The sequence below is a fragment of the Fukomys damarensis genome, unplaced genomic scaffold (genome assembly GCF_012274545.1).
Source record: "Fukomys damarensis isolate Sample0158 unplaced genomic scaffold, DMR_v1.0_HiC HiC_scaffold_114, whole genome shotgun sequence".
Taxonomy (NCBI): Eukaryota; Metazoa; Chordata; class Mammalia; order Rodentia; family Bathyergidae; genus Fukomys; species Fukomys damarensis.
In genome coordinates, this window is record NW_022901026.1 from 1,871 (window position 1) to 23,519 (window position 21,649).

General features: G+C 46.2%; 1 protein-coding gene across 1 annotated transcript in view; it reads right to left on the reverse strand.

Annotated features, from left to right (window-relative positions):
• Positions 1-3,379: 3,379 nt before the first annotated feature.
• Positions 3,380-21,649, reverse strand: part of LOC104868258 (multidrug resistance-associated protein 9) — a 40,401-nt gene continuing 22,131 nt past the window's right edge. The window contains exons 5-14 of the mRNA XM_033760599.1: positions 21,062-21,474; positions 20,805-20,942; positions 17,708-17,894; positions 14,308-14,397; positions 9,545-9,734; positions 8,073-8,232; positions 6,561-6,639; positions 5,588-5,701; positions 3,957-4,121; positions 3,380-3,829 (exon numbers count right to left, since the gene is read on the reverse strand). Of these exons, the coding sequence (XP_033616490.1) occupies positions 3,716-3,829; positions 3,957-4,121; positions 5,588-5,701; positions 6,561-6,639; positions 8,073-8,232; positions 9,545-9,734; positions 14,308-14,397; positions 17,708-17,894; positions 20,805-20,942; positions 21,062-21,474 (1,650 nt within the window). The 3' untranslated portion in view covers positions 3,380-3,715. The remainder of the gene's footprint in view (positions 3,830-3,956; positions 4,122-5,587; positions 5,702-6,560; positions 6,640-8,072; positions 8,233-9,544; positions 9,735-14,307; positions 14,398-17,707; positions 17,895-20,804; positions 20,943-21,061; positions 21,475-21,649) is intronic.

Sequence of the window (21,649 nt, forward strand, 5' to 3'; positions counted from 1 at the left end):
AAATTCTTTAAGTGACTCCAACATGTGACCAACTCCAAGAGGCTGCAACTGGAGGTGGGCACAGGGCAGGTGGGATGGCCCTGCAGATTGAGTGGCCACAAGATCTATTTCCTGTTCCTGACCAAGGATCAGCACTTTGCTGGTGGAATCTCATCTGTCCTGCCCATTTTGAAACTGGCAGGGCCTTCCCACATTTTTGGGAAGGAGCTGCCACCTGCTGGCCCAGTCAAGAACAACAGGCACTAAATTTGCTGCACAAGGACCTTTGAACCAAGTGTTATGGTTGCAACACTGAACTTGGAGCTCTTCCTCCTGTCTACTGGAGGCCACTCCCCAAAACAGCTCTAGGATGGGCAGGGCCAGGCAAGAAGAGCCATTTTGTTTCTCTTAATTGTTCCATGCATTTATCATTAGTTATTACTAATGCAAAAAGAGAGGACAATAAGTTCAGTCTTCAATTTCATAATACGCACTTCAGGGAAAAATGTCACCTAGGTGGATCAACAGTATCCCAGATTCCCAGCAGATTCATACCTGGAGGAGGTGGGCTTCATACTCCTGATGGAAAGGGTCTCATTCCTGGAGGGGCTATGCTTATTAGTGTTCCTCAAGTGGGGGGAAACACAGTTGGTGAGCCCATGGGTGATCTAACACCATGTGCAGGAGCCATAACACCCAAAGGCAGGGTTGCTCCATCTGCAGGTGGGACAGAGTCTACCATTCTGGGTGGGTACAGGGTTGGGGCTCCAGTAATGCCAGCAATACTAGCAACAGCAGCAGCTGCTACACTGCCTTTTTCCTGTAGAGTCACCTCAGCTCTTCAGGCAGGGCCTAGTACTCTACTCAGAGCCTGGGGAATTTATACATTCACCTGCCAATTCCCCTCCCAATCCCAGGACCTCCAGTAGCTGCAGCCAGTGGTACTGAACAATGCTAGTATCTTTAAGGAACTTCTCTTCCCTTGTCATGGATATCCTATTCCCCTCACACAGTTACCGGGATCTGAGGTACTATATTCTTCCCAGGGAACCTTTGCAGGTTCTTGTTTCCCTGAATGAAGAATTGGGCAGAACACATGAAAAAGTAGCAAGATTTTACACTTATTAAAGATAGGAAAAGAACTATTCTCTGCTGAGTGCAGAGAGGGCCACTGAGAAGGCTAACAGTGGCCATGAGGCCAATAGCAACAATCTTTGGTATCCCTATTCTGACATCAGATCTAGGCTATCCTCTCAAAAAAACCTGCTTGATTTCACACCACAAGAATTAAAGATAGCATTCTATGATTGATCCCAGGTGTAAGACTTGTGCACATGTGTCCTGGACCTCTAGGATTGATGGGTCATGCCCACTTGCCAAGTCGGCTGGCCACGCCTTAATCTCCTGCCTCAACACCAAACGTCAAACCTATTGTTCTTCATGGTTTGGCTGTTTCCCTGTCTTTGTCTTGATCTTCCTGAACTCGTCACTACCGCAGAGAATCGAACTCAAACCCTTAAAGGTGCAAATGATGATTCAACTGTCTTGTAGGACACATTACATTCTAGTGAATGCAGGTCAGCATCTTGCTGCTCTTGCCCAAGGTCATTATTGTAGTGCCATCAAATCCAGGGCCAACAATAAAATGTTGGGATCCTTAATACCAGGGAGAAATCAATAGGTAAAGATATGATGCAAGTTTGCTGAGAAATAATGCAAGCTGGGCAGGAGCTTCACAAATAGTGAAATCAGCTGCCTTACTGTTCCTGTACTGCTTTAACCCATCTTGGTATCTCAGCTGAGAATGCCTGTCTTGGATCTGCTAGGAACTCAGCACTTCTGAGAATGCTTTGGGTACATCTGACACTCTTGTTGCTCAGTGAGGCTGTCAGTCCTTCTAAGCAGGCTCAATGAGATGCCACCTCCGGGCTGTGCTGGTCTAGGTCACCTGAGGTAGAAGTCATCCTTGGTTGTTCCATCATATCAGGCACCTCCAGTGGCCACTCTGCACTGACTCATTTTTATCTGGTAACACTACAGCCCCTCAAAGATGGGTTGGGACGGTGTAGAGCTCACCAATCCTTCATGGCCTCCCAAAAGAGAGAGGGGAAGGGTTGGTGGGAAAAAAAATCACAGGATGAAGGGATATTTAAGAAAAGATGTTCACCTAGAAAAAAAGAAGCAAGTACCACTAGAGAATTCTGGGAAGAGAACTGAAGGTGTGAGAGAGGCAAGTGTCACCATCTTCAGGTAGAAATGGCATCTTTTCTGGTTGGTGCAGAAATCATGTCAGCCCTGGTCCTTGTTCCTCCTTGCACAGATTTGTTGCCTGTTCTCTCTGCCTTGAACCATCTTCTTGCCCAGTCCTCTTCATCTGAGTAAACATTTGCTCATTACAGGTCTCAGTGAGTGGGCAGCCACACTTCTCCCTGGGTGCCTGCTCTGCCTGCCTGGACCCCCTGCCCCACCACCACCTCCAGTACCTCTGGTCTGGAATGGCCTATTTATTTGTGTACTGTCTACCTGGTCTCCAAATTCCATGAGCATGGGGATATCATTACATCACTGGTGCCTGTCCCAGAGCAAGAACAGTGGAAAATATTGGTTTACTGAATTAATTTTTTTATGAAGTTTTGGAACAGACACCATACTTTTAAAACAAAAATACTTTGAACTTTACCCCCTCAATGGGGTCTCCCTATAAGTACACTGAAAATAAATTTTTTCCTATTTAGATATCTATAAACATGTTGGAGGGGCAAGGAGGAAATAAATGATCTTACTTCCAATTGGTATCTGTTTTAAACTAACTATTCCACCTGTTTATCTAATCTGTAAACAAACATAGTAGGCAGCTACCATTTTGGGCCTATGAGCATCCATACCTATTTCTCCTTTAACGTAGGAAGAGCACTCCAGTTTTATTTTGGGACCCCCTACATTTTCTGCTTCTATTTTTCAGGGAAGCAGCCCCCAGCCCCAAGTTTAGGTATGGATAAGTGACTTGGGCTTGACAGTCACTGTATTCCAACTGCTTAACACCTGATTAGTTCTGGATGTGCACACGACCCAAACTGACCTACTGAGAGAGCCCTGAAACTTCTGCTTGAATTACTGGGGCCAGAAGACCTGGATGCTGAGCTGGTGTATGTTGGGAGCTACATTGTCAGGGGAAAATGAAAGGTAGCTAGAAAGTGAAGCCAAAAAAAGGAAGAAAAAAGACAGAGCTCTCAAGACAGATATCCTTCAATCCTAGCGCCCGGACATAATTTTTTCTGGAATATTCTGTCACATAAGCCAATAAAGTACCTTTTCCAGAAGTCAGTTTGAGAGTGTCTGTTGCTTGCAACTGAACAAATCTTAACTAACACAGAAAGCAGAACAAAGCATGTGACCTTTTTCCTTTGTTTTATTTTCTACCAAATCAATACATCATTTGCAACATTTCTAACATAGATCAGAACACTGTAATGTGCTGTTACATTACTATGTAATTTTTTAGCATATGAACTAAAAAGAGGCACATGATCATGTGGCCCTGTGGTCTCAAGCAGGACTGGGTTCTAAGGTTTGTGAGCCACAAAGTAGCCTGTTTTGAGTTTTCTCTCTTAACCTCCTTTTCCATCCCAGCACCTGTCACCACACCTCAGCACTGCTTCCAGGGGAAAGAGCCACATCATGGGCTGCAGGCCTTGCAGGTACACCTTGGTGCTACTTTGAGCTTGGCCACCAGTCTTCACATGGTCGCCACCTCTCCTGATCTCAGCCAAGAGTGGCCTGCTGCCAGCAGAGCTGCAAACAATGACCCGAGCTGCTTCTGCAGGATCTGGGGCCTGTCAAACTCCACGACCTGGAGAAAGGAGGGGAGGAGACCAGGACAGGTGAGCTCAATCTGGGAGGATCTGCAGGCCTCCTGTGCCAAGAGCCTTAGTATCCACCCATCTTCCAACCATCCCCAAGACACAAGCAACTTTCACCTTCCCATGGCTCATCACCAGGATTCGGTCACAGTTTTGAACAGTGGTGATGCAGTGGGCAATGACCAGCACTGTGCAGCCCTGGAAAGCCTCTCGGATTGTGCGATGAATCAAGGTATCGGTCTCCAGGTCAATGGAGGCTGTGGCTTCATCAATAAGGGTGACCTGGGGGGAAGAAAACAGGTGAAAGCAGGCTGCTTGGGCTACCAAGACTTAGGTCTTGGTCTTGGTTCTACCATTCATGCACCAGGCCTGTGTTTCCCAGCTGGAAAAGGGGATAATTGAGCTGAGTTCAAAACCTACTTTGCACTAGAATTGTCCAAGGCATTACCAACAGATGCTAAGTTTCAAACAAGAGCTAACTATACTTTAGTGACCAGAAGATCCTGGAAATGAAAATGGCTCAGGGCTGGGACAAACCCAGGGCCTCATTTACTAGACAAACACTCAACCCCTGAGATCCATCCCCAACCCTACCCCTAGGGACAATTTCTTGGGCTATTAATTACCTTTCCATCTGCCTGAATTCAACTAGAACAAACATCCCGAAAATGGGCTGGTGTGCACCTAGGAGGTACATGAGATGCCTATCGCCATATACAGATAGTCTCATTACTCCAATGTATCTGTACCTATTTAACAATACGCAATAAAAATTATAGCACAGAAAGCATGATGTGCAAATATAGCCCTTTTCCCATGAAAGAAGGAACTAAGAAGTTAAGAAAGGGCTACTGACAGGTTGTAAGTTCTACTGTTTGTGCCCTACAAAGAGGAGACAAATCCTACCTCTTTAGAAACCTTCTTCCCCACTGCAGGCCCTATGGAGCTCTTCCCCCTCAGGTCTAACAGTGTAAACAAACAGATTTTGCAATTACCGTGAATTGAGATGGCGTATGTGGTGTGCACTTGAGTGCATGTGTGGAGTATGCAGGTGGTGCAGGCACATGTGTGTAAGTGTGTGTGTATGTGTGTGTGTATGTCTACACATGTGGTGCCCCTTGTGTGAGAGCAGTTTGATCCTGGCCACTCCAGTTACTGAAATTATGGTGAAATACCTGGAAAACTTGAAGGAGTGATGAAAAACACTTTTATATCAGACATTTTATGTGCAACAAGAGCTGGGGGCATAGTTATGCTTTGCATGTGTGAGACCCTGGGTTACAGCCTCAGCACACAAAAACAAAAAAATAAATCAATAAAAACCATGCAGTTTCCCCCATATCAGCTGTCCTCTGAGTCCTAATTCTACTTTTTGGAAAAAGTGATGTCTTGCATTCAAGTTTTAAGAAGGGTATTCAATAGGCATTTTTTAAATCAGCTGGTTTCAAATCTTGCCTTCTTCTAGGAAAAAGGATCCTAATCTGGTTCCTGTCACCACCATTTCAGCTTAGTCGTAGGATTCAGAGTAACAAGAGTCCAGGCTGTGAACCCTCCCTCACCCAGCATGCCTCGTCCACACCCCACTTGCTCTGGAATGGCCCAGTGGCACAGGGGAGCCTTCTGGGAGCCTTGGCAAGAAGATACAGTATGGTGTCCCTGCCCTGTGAGTGCGGGGAGAGAGTCAGCATGGTTTACCATGCTGCACGGCACCAGTGATTAGTGACGGCCGCTCGGTAATGGCCTCTCACCTTGGAGTTGCAAAGAAGGGCTCGAGCAATGCACAGCAGCTGCCTCTCCCTGACAGAGAAATTGCCACTGCTCTCCTTCACTTCTGCATGCAGCCTCCCAGGGACCTTGGAGATCTGTGCCATGGGGAAGAAGAGACAACATGCAGGCCACTGTGGGGGACCTCAGGGAGCCACAGTACTTTCCTGTTGCATTTTGTGACAGTTCACCCTCCCCGCTCCCGCCTCCTGCCATTCCTTAACTGCAAAGGGGGCTTGCTCTCACCTTGGGGCCTTTGTACATGTGAGTTCTGGTGCCTGATTCTAGCAAAGATCTTTCCACTTGTCCGCCTTCATGTATGATTTCAGCTCAACTACCACATTCTTAAAGAAGCCTTTCCTGGCCAGGCATAGTGGTACATGCCTGGAATCTCAGCACTCTGGGAAGCTGAGGCAGGAGGATTACAAATTAAAGCTCAGCCTGAGCAACTTACCAGTTTAGCAAGAAGGTCTCAAAATTTTTTTAAAAGGCTGGGGATGTAGCCCAATGCAAAGGCCCTGGGTTTGATCCCTAGTACTTGGGGGAAAGAGAGGGACAAGAAGAGGAGGGAGGAAGAAGAGAAAGGAGCCTTGCCTGGTCACCTTATCAGAGGAGTTGTTTCCCCTATGCAACTGCTTTTGCCTCATAGTTACCTTTGCAGCATCTCCTACTCTCTGCAAGTGTCTCCATCCATTTTTTGTCTGTCTCCCATTGAATGCAAGCCCCAGGAGGTCAAAGATCTTTGCTTCACGCAGCCCCAGATCTTAGAACAGGGCCTGACACCCTGTTGGTACCTGGCCTTAGCCTTCATTAGCAATTCCAAATCATCTCTTGAGATTATTTAATCCATTATCAAAGCAACAGCATCTGGGACACCACGTGAGGGGAGCCCCAGAAAGCTGCTTTCCCTGTGAAGATGCCAGCTGAGAGCAAGGAGCAGACCTTGGAGCTACTCACAGTCTTGGTTAGGGAAGTCCTTTCCAAGACATCCCAGATCTGCTGGTCTGTGTAAGAGTCAGAGGGATCTAGGCTGAACCTGCCACAGGAAAGGAAGGCTTAACAACCTGTGAACACTCATTTTATATACAGTAAATGGCCAAAAATGGTTACAATGGGATTCCTGGGTTTAAGAAACTCAGCAAACTACCACATTGCTTCTGCAGGTAGCAGACTCCACATTTTGTTTTGGGACCACCTCATCTCCAACCCTCAAGTCAGTATAGGGGCCCCTATGCTCTAGGTGGGCTCCACAGCCCACTCTAAGAGTGTAGCACATGATCTGGATATGACCTAATCAGCACATGGGAATCCCCAGACACAGTGATTATGAGGTGTGATCAGAAATATAATGAACATTTAAGTCTTCTAAACTATTACGGTAAGAAACACCTTGTCATTAACCCCTCTCAAAATCTTCTCCCTCACTTCAAACACACTCATTATCCCATTGTTCTTGCCCTTCTGAAAGTTCTTGTTTGTTTGTTGTTTGTTTTGTACTAGGGATCAAACTCCTGTCCTTGTGCTTGTGAGGCAGGTGCCAGAACCACTGGACTAGATCCCAGGCACTCTCTTTGTGAGTGTCTTTAATTGTGTTATCCTGGCTGCCTCAATGGCCTGAATCCATTTTAAATGTTTTCATGGTCATTTTGACGCTGGTAGAGATCCAGAAGTCACATGGTGCCAGATTTGGTGAATAAGGTGGATGAGGACACAGTGTAATATTTTTATTCTACATAAATTGCTGAAAATATTTTGAATCAATTCAGAACATGGAAGCTGGGTGTGGTGGCACACGCCTGTAATCCCAGCACTCAGGAGGCTGAGGCAGGAGGATCGCTGTGAGTTCGAGACCAACCTGGGCTACATAGTGAGTTCCAGCTCAGTCTCAATCACATAGTGAGACCCTATCTCAAAAAACCAAAAAACAAAGAAACAATTCAGAACACAGAGGCTGCCATGACAGCACAAAGACACTCATGAAAGAGGACTTCTAGAACTGCTTCAGAAAGCAGCAAGAACCATAGGATAAGTGTGCTTGAAGTGAGGGAGAGGATTTTGAGCAGGATTAATGTCAAGGTGTCTTCAACTATCATAATTTCTTATTTAAATACACACACACATATATATGTACACACACACACACACACATATGGTGATAAATAAGGTGATAAATCAAAGCTTTAACACAACTGTGAGGAAAGATACACGGTCATTTCTGCTGGACTGAACAGGAGAGATTGCAACCATCCTGCCACAGAACTGGGACCCTTGGAGCCCCCAGGGGCCCACATGTAGCATTTGAAAATAAAGCAAAGGCAGAGCTAGGGAAAAACTAAGTCCTTGAATCCAGCCTTGACCTTTCCAGTATAATGAGGCTACAGAGGTCTCTTCCTTAAACCATTTGGTTCTTGCTATATGGCAGAATATACATAACATAGTAGTTATCATTTTAACTGGCCTCAAACTTGCCTAATGGTACCGGAGAACAAGACTGGGTCTTGAGGGATGACTGACAGTTTGGACCGCAGGTCCTCCAGCCCAATGCTGCAGATGTCCACCCCATCGATGAGAATGCGGCCTGCTGCAGGCTCCACCAGGCGGAAAAGAGCCACACCCAAGGAGCACTTTCCTATTGGGCAAGAAATACATGGAGCCTCAGTTTCCTGAACCTACACCAAAGGAAGCACAGGTAACTTCTGGCCTTTGCACCTGACCTCCTCCCTTCTTTGGTTCCTTCTGGAGCCATGAGCCAGGGGCTCCTCTGCCCCCGTGTCCAAAGCCATGAGCAACTTTCTGACAGCCTAGACCAGAGGTCGCCAATGGAACCCCTGTACCACAGCCAGGAACACACATGCTTATTCCACGCATACAGTGCTACAGTTACTTTTTAATTCTTTGTCACCATTTGAAAAAGCCCAAAGATTCTATATACAGAAATGCAAATTGCATGCTTCTCTTGAGACTCAGCAGAACTGGCCCATGTTCCCCAAGCAGTAAGTTGCTGGATCTGAGTGTAGCTAAGCTTTAGGTGGACCGGTCCACTTCTTACTCCAGATCCCCTCGGTACCCCAGACCCCTCTGTGTCCCAGCCCATGCACTTCATTCCTTACATCACAACCCAGGCCCTTTTCACTCATCAACATCAAAGCCATTTGCACTTTCAACCCCTTTCAGAGGTAAGGCCTGTGAAGACAGAAGCCGTGTCTTGTTCCCTTTTTCAGTTCCCAGGCACACAGTAGGTCCTCAGTAAATACCTACTGTGTGAGTGCTGTCAGTTGGACCACTGTCTGAAGGCTGGCTTCTCTATGCCAGGCCCAGCTCTCTCAGACCAACTGCAAGTGGAAACAAGAAGCATAGAAGATGAAAGGAGAAAGAGCAAGACGCTCATCATCTCATGGTGGTGACAGTTGCGTTCCTGGAGTGCTAAGGAGGCAAAGACCCAGTCACCCAGGGTGCTGCCTGGGCAAGGCAGCTCTGCGATGTCTAGGGCTAGAGATGAGGCACCCAGAAACCAAGTCTGAACAGTGTCTCTGAATTCAAAGGCACAGGAGAAACATCTGGACCAGATCTCCCAAGAGTGGCAGGAGCAGAAGGGCAAAGAGAAATCAAGAAGGTGGAAGGAAGAGGGAGAGGAAGGCAACTGATGAGAAAGGACCAGGCAGGGATTACGGAAAGGAAGGGAGGGATGGTGGGAGGACCTGACACTGATTATTTCCTCCATGGCCACCACTGCAAACTTAATTATCATTTGTATCCCTCCACTGGATCCCCCCAGAGGAGGAACCTGGGGTTTTAGTTACCCATGTCCACTCAGTGCAGGGGCCAGTACACAGTGAAGGACAAGGGAATACTTTGGGTGACCTGGCAAGTGGAAGTTCCCAAAAGGTCTGGCACCCAAAGGCCCCAAAAAGGGAAATGCTCTGCCCGAGGACTAAGCTCACCAGAGCCCGTCCTTCCCACGATGCCCACCACTTCTTGGCCAGGGATGGTCAGGTTGATTCCATTGAGGACAATAGGAGTGTTGTCTCTGTACTTCATCTGATAATCCTGGAATGTGATTTCCCCATGCTGTGGCCATGCAGAGGGACAACTTGCACCTTCCACACGTAAAGGGGCCTCAGAAATGAACATCTTATTTTTGAAGGAAGAAGTCAATAGTTATCAGCCTCTGCCTGTCCCCTGAAAACCTGCCCTTCCATACCAGTCTGCCCAGCACCACAGTCAAGCCATGACCATGCTCAGTGACCCGAGGCACACCCTGGGAGGAGCGAACATCCCTCCACCCCACACTCACCCATATGCACCCGAAATGTGCATGGTTTTGTTCCAGGAGAGTGAAAAACCCATATAAGTAGCCCCTCCTTGTTAGTCACACAGCACCTTTTCCAACTTACTGTGAGGCTCTGAAGAACTGAAAGTCAGAACCACAGTGACACTGGTAGCAGAAATCATTAACCACTCCTATTTAGAGCTCAGAGACCTTGGGTATATTTCCTCCCTCTCCATCCTCGCCCTAGGGCATGGGCCTTTGAGATGCATTTCACAGGTAAGGAAACAGGCTCCAACAAGTTAAATGATGGGTTTGTGATCACAGTCATGGGTCTCCACTGCTGGTGCAATGTTACAGCAGAAACCCTGGAGTTAGGGCAGAGCCCTGTGATTCACAAATCCTATGGAACCCTAGGCCCAGAGATTTGGCTCCCCAGGTCTCGCCAGCCCCAGGCTGTGTGATCCAATTAAACAGGACACTCAGCCCAGCCAAGACTCAGTTACATCTGGATAATTCAATCAATAATTCAATCGATGTCACACAATTATCCTCGTCTAGATGATTCAATCTTGCAAAGTTGTTCTATAATTTCATGATGCAATCTATATGTTAGGGAATTGATCATGTTAAAGTATGCTGTGACGCCGCCTCACAGGCTGCATTCTCCTGGTACATCTTGGCTCCTAAAATGACCTCATGCCCTTATCTCTGGTTTCCCTCCCCCCCAAGGCCACAGTGGTCCAGGAAAGTTGAAACCTGTGTCTGCAGGACTGGGCCCATAAAAGCAATCTGGCCTGTGATAGGTTAAAAGTAGCTCACTCCTCATAAATAAGCAATAGCCCACCCCAAAACTGATAAAAGGACCTTCCTTTCTTTGTTCTTCTCTCTTGTTCTGCTTCTTCTTCCTCTCTCTCTCTCTCTCTCTCTCTCTACCTTCCTGCCTCCTGCTCGCCTACCTACAATAAAGATCTCCTGCCAGCCCTCTCGGTGCATGAGTGGCCTAATTGGGAAGGGGCACCCGAAAGGGCATGCAAACCCCCCTTCACTATATAAAGGGCTCAGCCCAGTGCTTGACCCATAGAAGGGTCTCCTCTGTCACCACAGACAGCATAGTAATCAGCCTTGGCTATGCATCAAGCATCATGCCAAGAAACTTACAACTTTATCATTTCATCTCTATAATAACCCAATGAAGGACACATTGTTATTGACTCCATTTCAGAGAAAGAAGAGAAATTCAGCAAGTTGTGCAAGGTCCCACTGTGGATTCCAAGTGACAAAAGGTGGACTTGAACCAAAGCAATCTGTGCTCTTAACTACTATGACATCCATAGAAGCAATAGCACCGTGTGTCTTAGTTACTTTTCTCTTGTTGCTGAGACAAAATAGCTGACACCCTGAGTTAAAGGGGAAAGGGTTTGTTTAGCTCACAGTTTGTAGAGGTTTCAGTCCATAATCAGCTGCCTCCAAGGCAGAGTGGCACATAGCAGAGGGGCATCATAGAGGAGAGACGGTTCATGGCATCCACGTGGTAGCAAAAGCAACAAGGGTCAGACCTTAACAGCATCTTTCTACCCCTTTTGTTCTATCCAGACAACTGGAATTAGGGCAGTGCCAAGCCAAGCAGGGTACTGGTTTAGTAATCATATGCCTTTAGTCCTAACCTAACACACTCCAGATTCAGCCACTTTTGAAACAGCCCTATGACTGTATGAGGTTTGTGGGGGGCAGGATCTAGATACAAACCATAATACTGTGTTCCCCCAAAAAATAATTTTTCCCACTCTGTGGGTTATCACTTCATTCTGTTGGTGGTTTCTTTTGCTGTGCAAAAGCTTTTTAATAAGATGAGATCTTAATTACTAATTCTTTGTAAAATGCCCTGTGAAATTGGGATTTGTTTATAAAGTCTTGGCATACACCTGTGCCTTCAAGGGTTCTGCCTATTCTATCTTCTGTTTTAATATTTAGATCTTTGATAACACTTTTATTTCAGTTTAACGCATGGTGAGACATATGGGTCTAGGTTCACTTTTTAGCACATGGCTAGCCACTTTTCTCTGTACCATTTATTTAAGAAGCTATCTTTCTTCAAGTGAAGTTATTTGGCCCCTTTGTCAAAGATAAAGTAGCTGAGTGTGTTTAGAGTTATTATTGCATCTCCTATTCCATTCCATTGATCCTCAGGTCTGTTTTTTTGTTAATTGTTTTTTGCCAGTACCATGCTGTTTTTAACATGATAGCATTATAGTATAATTTCAAGTCAGAGATTATAATGCCCCTGCCTTGCCTTTGTTATTTGCTTTGCTATTCCAGGTCTCTTCTGGTTTTGTATGAATTTTAGGGTTGCTTTCTCTAGTTCCATAAGGTATGCTATTGGTACTTTGATCAGGATTGCATTAAATCTGTATAACAGTTTTGGAAGTATGCCCATTTTCACTATATCAGTTCTGCATATCCAAGAACAAGGAATATCTCTCCATTTTCTGATATCCACTTCCCAACTCCTTTTTCAGAATACTGTAGTTATTACTGCACAAGTCTTTCATTTCTTTTATTAGTTTGATTCCTAAGTAGTTCCTTTTTTTTTTTTTTGCCCTATTGTGAAAGGAGTTGTTTCCCTAAATTCTTTCTTCATGAGTTTGCTATTTGTGTACAGAAATGCTATTGATTTTTGAGTATTGACTTTGTATCCAGCCATGCTACTGAAGTTGGTTACTAAATCTGGAACTCTTTTAGTGGAGTTTTGGGAATCATCTATGTAGAGTTTCATGCCATCTGCAAATAATGATAATTTCATTCGTTCCTTTCCTATCATTAGTCCTTTCTCTGACTGAAGTTTAGAGAACTATATTGAACAGAAGTGATGATAATGGACATCCTTGTCTTCTTCCTGATTTTAGAGTGAAAGCTTTCAATTTTTGTCCATTTAGCATGAGGTTGGCTGCTGGTTTGTCATAGATGGCTTTTATCAGACTGAGATAAGGACCATCTATTCCTATTCTCTGTAGGATTTCTATCATGGATGGGTGTTGGACTTGGTAAATGCTTTTTCTGCATCTATTGAGATGATCACGTGGTTTTTGTTCTTGGTTCTGTTGATGTGGTGTATTACATTTGTTGAGCTGTGTCTGTTGAACCTTCCCTGCATCACTGAATCCTACTTGGTCAGATGTATAATCTTCTTCATGATTTGCCATAGGTATTATTTTGCCAGTATCTTATTGAGGAATTTTGCATCTATGTTCATTAAGAAAATTAACCTGTAGTTCTCCATTTTGGTTGGGTCCTTCTGTAGTTTTGATATCAGGGAAATGCTTGCTTCCAGGAACGAGTTTGGGAGTACTGCTTCCCTTTCAATTTCATTTAAGAGTTTGAGGAGTAGTGGCATTAGATCTTCTCTAAAGTTCTTGTAGAATTTAACAGTGAATCTATCAAGAGCTGGGCTTTTCTTTGTTGGTAATTTTGTTTCCCCTCCATTTCATTGACTGATATTGGGTTATTTAGAATTTTTATATCTTCTTGATTCAGCTTTGATAATTCACATGTAGCTAGGAATTGTCCATTTCTTCTGAATTTTCCATCTTATTAGAGTACAGGTTCTAGTACTAGGTACTGATGATCTTCTGGATTTCTGCAAGTTTATATTCTGATCTTGCCCTTTTCATTCTTAATGGCATGGACTCAATATTTTCTTTCTTTTTATTGATAAGGTTGGCTAAGGGTTTGTCAATTTTCTTTAATCTTTCAAAGAATCAACTCTCATTGATTCTTTTTATTGTTTTCTTAGTCTCAAGTGCATTAATTTCTGTTCTGATCATTATAATCTCTCTTGTACAGGCTTTGGGTTCAACTTGCTGTTCTTTTTCTAGAAGCTTGAGGTTCAACATTAGGTTATTTGCACTCACTTCATTTTTCTGATGTGGGAATTTACCACTATAAATTTCCCCGTAGGACTGCTTTCATTGCATCCCATGAGTTGCAGATCTCTCTGGGAAATAATCAGCCCTGAAAGCTAGAAAGCAAATATGCCTGCCCCAATCAGCCTATCCTTGCCTTACCTGCCATCACTATTCTCTTGCTCAGTGACTACTCTGTAAGGCAGGTAAGGCAAGGATAGGATGACTGGGGCTGGCATTTTTTATCTCTGGTTTTCAAGGCTGATTATTTTCCAAGTCTTACTTTGGGGGAAATACAGTTTATTGCTTCTATGGATGGCACAGGGGTTAAGAGCATAGATTGCTTGGTTCAAGTGTGGACTTGAACCACTTTTGCCACTTGAATCAGCTGTGTAACCTTGGGCAACTTGCTCAAATGCTGTTCCCTTTCTCTGGGATGGGAACAACAGTATCTTCTTCAGTGGTTACTGCCAGGGTCACAGAGTCACCACCCACCTCAGAGAGCTCCCACTTCAGACCCTGCCCAGAGCCTTGCCTTTTTGTACTGCAGCATCCTCTCCGCAGCTGTGAAGTACCCCTCTGTCTCCGAGCCAAGCCGGGCCGTGGCCTGGAACATGGATGCCAGCTGGAGGGAAGGAGAAGGCTCAGAGCTCAAGAGGCTACTGGGGGTGGACACGGGTTCTAGTACTCCCCAAACCACAGGCTGTCATCACCCACGAGCAGCTCTTCAAAGTGGAACGATTTCCCCATCAAACCAATCATGCTAATTCCACTTCTCTTTCCAGTGACTGGTTTAGCAGTAGGTCTGTGACACTACTGAGGACGATGAAGCATGAAGCAGAGTAAGCTGGTAGTGTTCTGGGACACTGTTTCTTGTTCTTTAAAAGGGACACATGGAAGAAAGTAGTGTCGTCGCCAGCCTTCAGCTGTCATTGTGTGAGACGACTGCTGGGTTGCAGCAGGCATTTCGTGACTCAGTATACAGCCCTGGAGACAAAGTCAGGCTATGGAAGGCAGAACAGAAGGAGAAAATGATCACAACTTTATGCTAGTCCACGCAATTAACCAACAGAAGATAGTCCTACCCCAGCCTTTAACCTTCACCAGAAAGTGAGTTTCCAGATGGTTGGGGCCATTACGACTTGGTTCTTTTTCTGGCCACCAGAAGCACCCCTGGCATTTACTAAGAAATCTCTTAGGGTTGCAAAGCCACATGGAGTGTGGTATGGACCCAGTCCCTTCAGAAGGCATGCAGAGGTTAGTGAGGCACTAGCTTGGCTGGAACAGAAGTGCATGTAGGCTACATGGGTTCATGTTTGCTCTGTGAGACAGGAATAACAATGGGCACCATTTCTGGAACATTTAGTCTGAGCCAGCCACTACTCCAGATGTTTTGCCTGAATCTGTACTATTGTGTACATGTTTCCTCACAAGCTGTGGTTTATTATCATCCTTTTACAGGTGAAGAATGCCAGACACACAGAGGCTAACAAACTTACCCAAGGCCACTCGCCAATGATTCAAAACTCTGGACATCCCAAGCCACCCAATCTTACCCACTTTGCTTCTGCAAAACAGGAAATATCAAATGGAAGGAGAATATCAAACAGAAGAAGCTGTATGTATACTGGATTGTAGTTCCAGGGCACCCCGTCCTCTAACTGCCCCTCTGGACTTGTGTGGCCTTTCCTGCAGTTGGCTCCAGGTCCTCAGCATGGCCCCATGGCTGAGGAGTGATTTCGTGTGTGCAAAGGGCTCCCCTCACTTGGTGCTGAGCCCCTGAGCTCAGGCCTCCTAGTCTGACTCCTGCAGCTCTCTAGAGGGACTCCAGGGTCACGGTGCTCAGCAGTCACCTCATAGACCACCAGCCGAGCTTAGCTCCCAACAAACACAGCCCTGCAGTAGTATCTGGGTATGATCACTGCACAACTGTCTGCATGAAAGGTGTGCTGCACACACCAGCGTGTACATACACCCAGAACATGTGCCGATACATAGACACGAATGCTGCAGGGCTCACCGGGAAGGTGTGGAGCCCCTTGCACACCCAAAATCACCCCTGAGCACTGGTGACAAAGCTCAGCAAGACAAACACAGGATCCCAAGCCAAATGGAGAAAAGGCTGCAGAGCCCCGAAGGAGCAGTTAATAGATAACCCCAGGGGAGGGGAGCCCTGGACCTGCATAGCCAGTCCCCTGAGGTGGTGTGAGGCAGCCTATGGCCTCCCAGCCCCACTGTGGGGCTCTGTGGGCCATGAACCCTGGCCAGCCCCACCTTCTCTGTGCACCCTAACACCAGTGCTGGGCGCATGGAGATCTCAGGCCACCAGGCAGCGGTCATTGCCTCAGAATCTCCTAGAAAACCTGTTTTTAAAGCTGCTCAAGACCCCAGCCCGGGATGTGACTTCTGAGTGTAGCCCCTGCCAACCCCACCAGACCAGACTGGCTGACACTTTCCAGGCTGACCCAGCAGTTGGCTTCACACCCCATGAGATGCCCTGTTTTCTAACCCCTGCCAGGTGCCAGTCAGCCAGGGTGCAAGTGGGAAGTTCAGAGACGTTGACCAGGCAACCCAGAGGCATGGCTCTCATCCTGGCTCTGTGAACTCTGCCTGTTGGCACAACTCCTTCCCTTGTCTGTGCCTCAGTTTCTCCATGGGCCTACCAGATGTGTAGGGCTCTGTGGCTATGGGCTCCCTTCACTTGTGGCCATCTATGATTCTATTAGATGCAGAGGTTAAACATAGACTTCCCCGCTCAGAAGTGCTCACAAGAAAACAGAGTAGGTTGGTTCAGAGCTCAGATCACACAAGGCCAACCCCAAGCTATAGCAGAGCCCCTTGACCCTGAATGTGACCAGGGCCACAGGGCTGAGAGTTGACAGCCCTGAGAGCACCACTGCCTATGAGCCCTCCTCACCTGCAGCACGAGGCTGATCACCATGGCTCTGTAGGAATAGGAAGCCGAGGAAATGCCAAACGCTACAAACAAGGCCACGACCAACGTTATCAGGTTGGTCATAATCTCCATCCTCAGCACCACCCACCTCGTGGAAGACAGGAACATCAGCAGGTAGGTGTTCTGTGTATCTACCAGCCTTTTAAACCTAGGAAGGAAAGCCCACACTGAGAACCATGCATCTGTCCACCTCAGGGCTTCCACAGGTGGGCAGTGGTCACTTTCTCCAGCCTCCAGCTCTCCACTGCCACCAACAGAACCTGAATTTTCTTCAGGGAAAGAAAAATCTCCTCCTCCTCCACCCCGTCAATGAGGGCTGGAGTTGATTGAATTGAGGAGTGGGTCTGCAGGTGTACAGCCCTTGACATACACCTTCCTTAGCCTCTGTGACTGTTTCAGGGACAGGTGGGCTCCCTAACTGAACCTTTGACAGACAGTGAATGCCAGGATTTATCCGTGAGTGCAGGGAAGACCCTTGCAGTGGGGTCAGGGGACTCTGAACTGCCATTCTGGGTCGGGGGTGGGGGGGGCTTGCAGCTACCAGGGGCCTCCTAGACATGAAAATGGACCTTCCCATCTTTCCCCTAAGGACAGCGCCCAGACAGGGCCCAGTGAAGTGAGTCCTTTCTCTACTTTCTTCATTTATCTGACCTAATGGGAACCCCACAACCTTTCTTCCAGCCTTCTACAATGAAATTTTCATAAGTACAAAGAAATTAAAATGTTCATTTAATGACATCCATTCCCCTCTAACTTAGCAATTGTTAATATTTTGTGATTTTTAAAAGTCTGTTCTTGGGCTAGGGATTTAGCTCAGCAGAAAGTGCTCACAAGAAAACAGAGTAGGTTGGTTCAGAGCTCAGATCACACAAGGCCAACCCCAAGCTATAGCAGAGCCCCTTGACCCTGAATGTGACCAGGGCCACAGGGCTGAGAGTTGACAGCCCTGAGAGCACCACTGCCTATGAGCCCTCCTCACCTGCAGCACGAGGCTGATCACCATGGCTCTGTAGGAATAGGAAGCCGAGGAAATGCCAAACGCTACAAACAAGGCCACGACCAACGTTATCAGGTTGGTCATAATCTCCATCCTCAGCACCACCCACCTCGTGGAAGACAGGAACATCAGCAGGTAGGTGTTCTGTGTATCTACCAGCCTTTTAAACCTAGGAAGGAAAGCCCACACTGAGAACCATGCATCTGTCCACCTCAGGGCTTCCACAGGTGGGCAGTGGTCACTTTCTCCAGCCTCCAGCTCTCCACTGCCACCAACAGAACCTGAATTTTCTTCAGGGAAAGAAAAATCTCCTCCTCCTCCACCCCGTCAATGAGGGCTGGAGTTGATTGAATTGAGGAGTGGGTCTGCAGGTGTACAGCCCTTGACATACACCTTCCTTAGCCTCTGTGACTGTTTCAGGGACAGGTGGGCTCCCTAACTGAACCTTTGACAGACAGTGAATGCCAGGATTTATGGGTGAGTACAGGGAAGACCCTTGCAGTGGGGTCAGGGGACTCTGGACTGCCATTCTGGGTCGGGGGTGGGGGGGGCTTGCAGCTACCAGGGGCCTCCTAGACATGAAAATGGACCTTCCCATCTTTCCCCTAAGGACAGCGCCCAGACAGGGCCCAGTGAAGTGAGTCCTTTCTCTACTTTCTTCATTTATCTGACCTAATGGGAACCCCACAACCTTTCTTCCAGCCTTCTACAATGAAATTTTCATAAGTACAAAGAAATTAAAATGTTCATTTAATGACATCCATTCCCCTCTAACTTAGCAATTGTTAATATTTTGTGATTTTTAAAAGTCTGTTCTTGGGCTAGGGATTTAGCTCAGCAGTGCTACTGCCTGCCTTGCAAGTGCAAAGTCCTGAGTTTGATCCCCAGTATCAAAAAATCAAACAAACAAACAAAACTCTGTTCTTTTAAAAACTGGTTTGAATTAGTTTTTCCTATTACTTCCAACCAAAAAGATCTCCCAGTTCTTAGTTTTCACATGCCACCACCACAATTTTCCAAATCAACACACAACCTATCCTATTACAAATAGTATCTTTCTTTTATTTGACTTAGTATAGCCTAGAATTAATGTTAAAAGAAATTTTTGTCACTGGTTTAAAATTATCAAAATAATGAGTTTGATGTGCTAATTTTTTTTTCTAAAGTATATTCAAATAGACCTCTCATTGCTGAAATAAAAAGTGTTTGTCTGTGTACAACTAAAACCATCCTAGGCCAGGGATTTAGCTCAGTGGCTCCACCACCTGCCTCACAAGTGCAAGGACCTGAGTTCGATCCCCAGTACCCCCCCAAAAAAACATCCTAGCATTCGGTGAGTAGTCACCCACATGCAGTGGTCCTTACAAATCACTCCAACTTCTCACTGTGAAATTTGGCACAGGCCATTCCAAATTCTGCCCATCTGACCCTTCCACAACGACTGAGTCACTTGCATTTTAGGGGCTTCATCAATTAAGTACAACAGAGCCTGGCCAGGTGTGGTGGTGCACGCCTGTAATCTCAGCACTCCATAGGCTGAAGCAGGAGGGTCACCGTGAGTTTGAGGCCAGCCTGGGCTACACAGTGAGTTCAAGGCCAGCCTGGATTACATAGAAGAAATCTAAATAAATAAATGAGACCCTGGCCATACAGTGGCTCTACAGATGCTCAAGCCACCTTGCTGTCCTTCAACCTTATGTCCCCAGCTTGGAATTTTTGCATCCACTTCTCCCTCTGTCTGGTCCCTGATTCTCACCTCCTATGGATCTCTGGCAGAGTCCTTTCCCTTGAGTTCTTCCCTGACAACGGCTCCAATGCCACGACAGTCTCTCTGTGCCCTCACCCTGCCGCATACCTCAGGGTGGGTACTGCATCTGCCACATCCTGCTGTGTCCCCACTGGTGCTATGCACATGGTACCTCTCAGTGTGAACTGGGTGAGTGAACCACTCCACCATCCTGTCTGCACCGTCTTTGGGAACCCTGATCACAGAGGGAGAACAGCGCCGTGGTTCATCGGGGCTCGGGTTATCAGATGTCTAAATCTGGGTGTCTAAATCTCACCCAGCACTCAAGGTGTGGTGGCTCAGACCATCAGACCAGCTCAGACCATCTCCTCCTCAAAGCTTCCCCTGGCCTCCCCTTTCCCTGAAGAACTCCTGGCATATTTTATTTGTTCCTTTCTTATACCACCTATCCTATTTAGTCCATGTTATTACAAACATATCTGTCCATGTCTCGTCTCTTCCACAGACTGTGAGATTCTTGTAGGGAAAGATTGAGTTTGATTATTTATTTAGAAATCTCTACATTGATAGTTCATATTACACAATTAAGCCTCAACAACAATCAGGACTTTTCTGTGTTTGTTTCAACACTCAGAAAGCAAATCTATGGGTTTGGCTAGTGATAGAAGTTCTGTTATTTAGAAAGTTACTGTTGCCCACTATTTCTATTAAAATTAGATATATGTTTGGATGTGAAATGAAAACTAATGCAAGGTGTTTTCACATAATAATATACCTTACAATCAAATATTATATATGTATACATTTTCATACATACAATCATTCTTCAGTGTTGACATGGGTTTGCTCCCAAGTCCCCCTGAGGGCACCAAAGCCCAAAAATAAATGCTCAAGTTTCTTCTATCAAATGCTGTAATATTTGCATAGGCACATCCTCCTCTGTACTTTAAATCGTCTCTAGATGACTTATGATGCCTAATGTGATGTAAGTACTACGTAAACAGTGGTTGTATTATATTGTTTAAAAATAATAAGGAAAAGTCCACACATGTTCACCACAGAAGCAGTTTTTTCTACTGAATATTTCTGGTCTTTGATTAATTGAATTCAAGGATGAGGAATCCATGGCCAACAGTGCATGTAAAATAAAATAGGCCTGTAAGGTTTACCAATATTTTCCAGATCACTTTCACTTTCTATTCTTCTAAACACCATCTTACAGATGAAGTTCTGGAGGGTCAAAGAAATAAATGGTCCCAACAGAGTTTTCAATCCCCTTCCTTCTCCCCACCAGCACACATCCCATTGTCCTCAGATGGCAGCAGGACTTACTGGCTGATGAAGTCCTCAGTCTTCCCATAGACACGGATGGAGCTTAGGCCCTGCAAGGAGGTGAGGATGTGGGAGAATAAAGGGGACCGGCTGTAGTTTTCCAGTCTCTTAAACACATTGATGGCTCTCTTGAACATCCTGCATGCAGATGAGGGTGAGTGAGAAACCACCCACCTGTGGGACCACCCAATCTGGGTTAGTCCTGGTCTTGCACCCAAGCTTCAAACCCTACTCATAAGCACAAAGAACCTACTCACACATAATAAATAAGGCAAGCAATGACTATAATGACTTCCATCAACAGGATGTATGGGGACAGCACGCTGGTGACCCCCAGAATGGGGGTCACCATCAAAAACAGGAGCAGGAACTCCTCAGCGACAATGGGCAACAACTGGTCCAGCTCATCCAAGTCCCCCAAAAAGCAGTTCAAGAGTCGGCCTATTGGAGTTGTGTCAAAGAAACTCATGGGGCAGCGGAAAACCTGCAGAGACAAAACCCACCAGAAACTGGTGACCCGCAGAATGGGGGTCACCATCAAAAACAGGAGCAGGAACTCCTCAGCAACAATGGGCAACAACTGGTCCAGCTCATCCAAGTCCCCCGAAAAGCAGTTCAAGAGTCGGCCTATTGGAGTTGTGTCAAAGAAACTCATGGGGCAGCGGAAAACCTGCAGAGACAAAACCCACCAGACCATGAATGCCACTTCAGACCTCGCTTGGGAGTGCATAAAGAGATTTGTTACCTTTGGACTCTGAAAAGGAGCAAGATGAGGGCTAACAGCACACAGAGGAGGTAGCCAATAGGCTCGACAGCCCATCTGCCTACACAGCTGTGCTACCCAG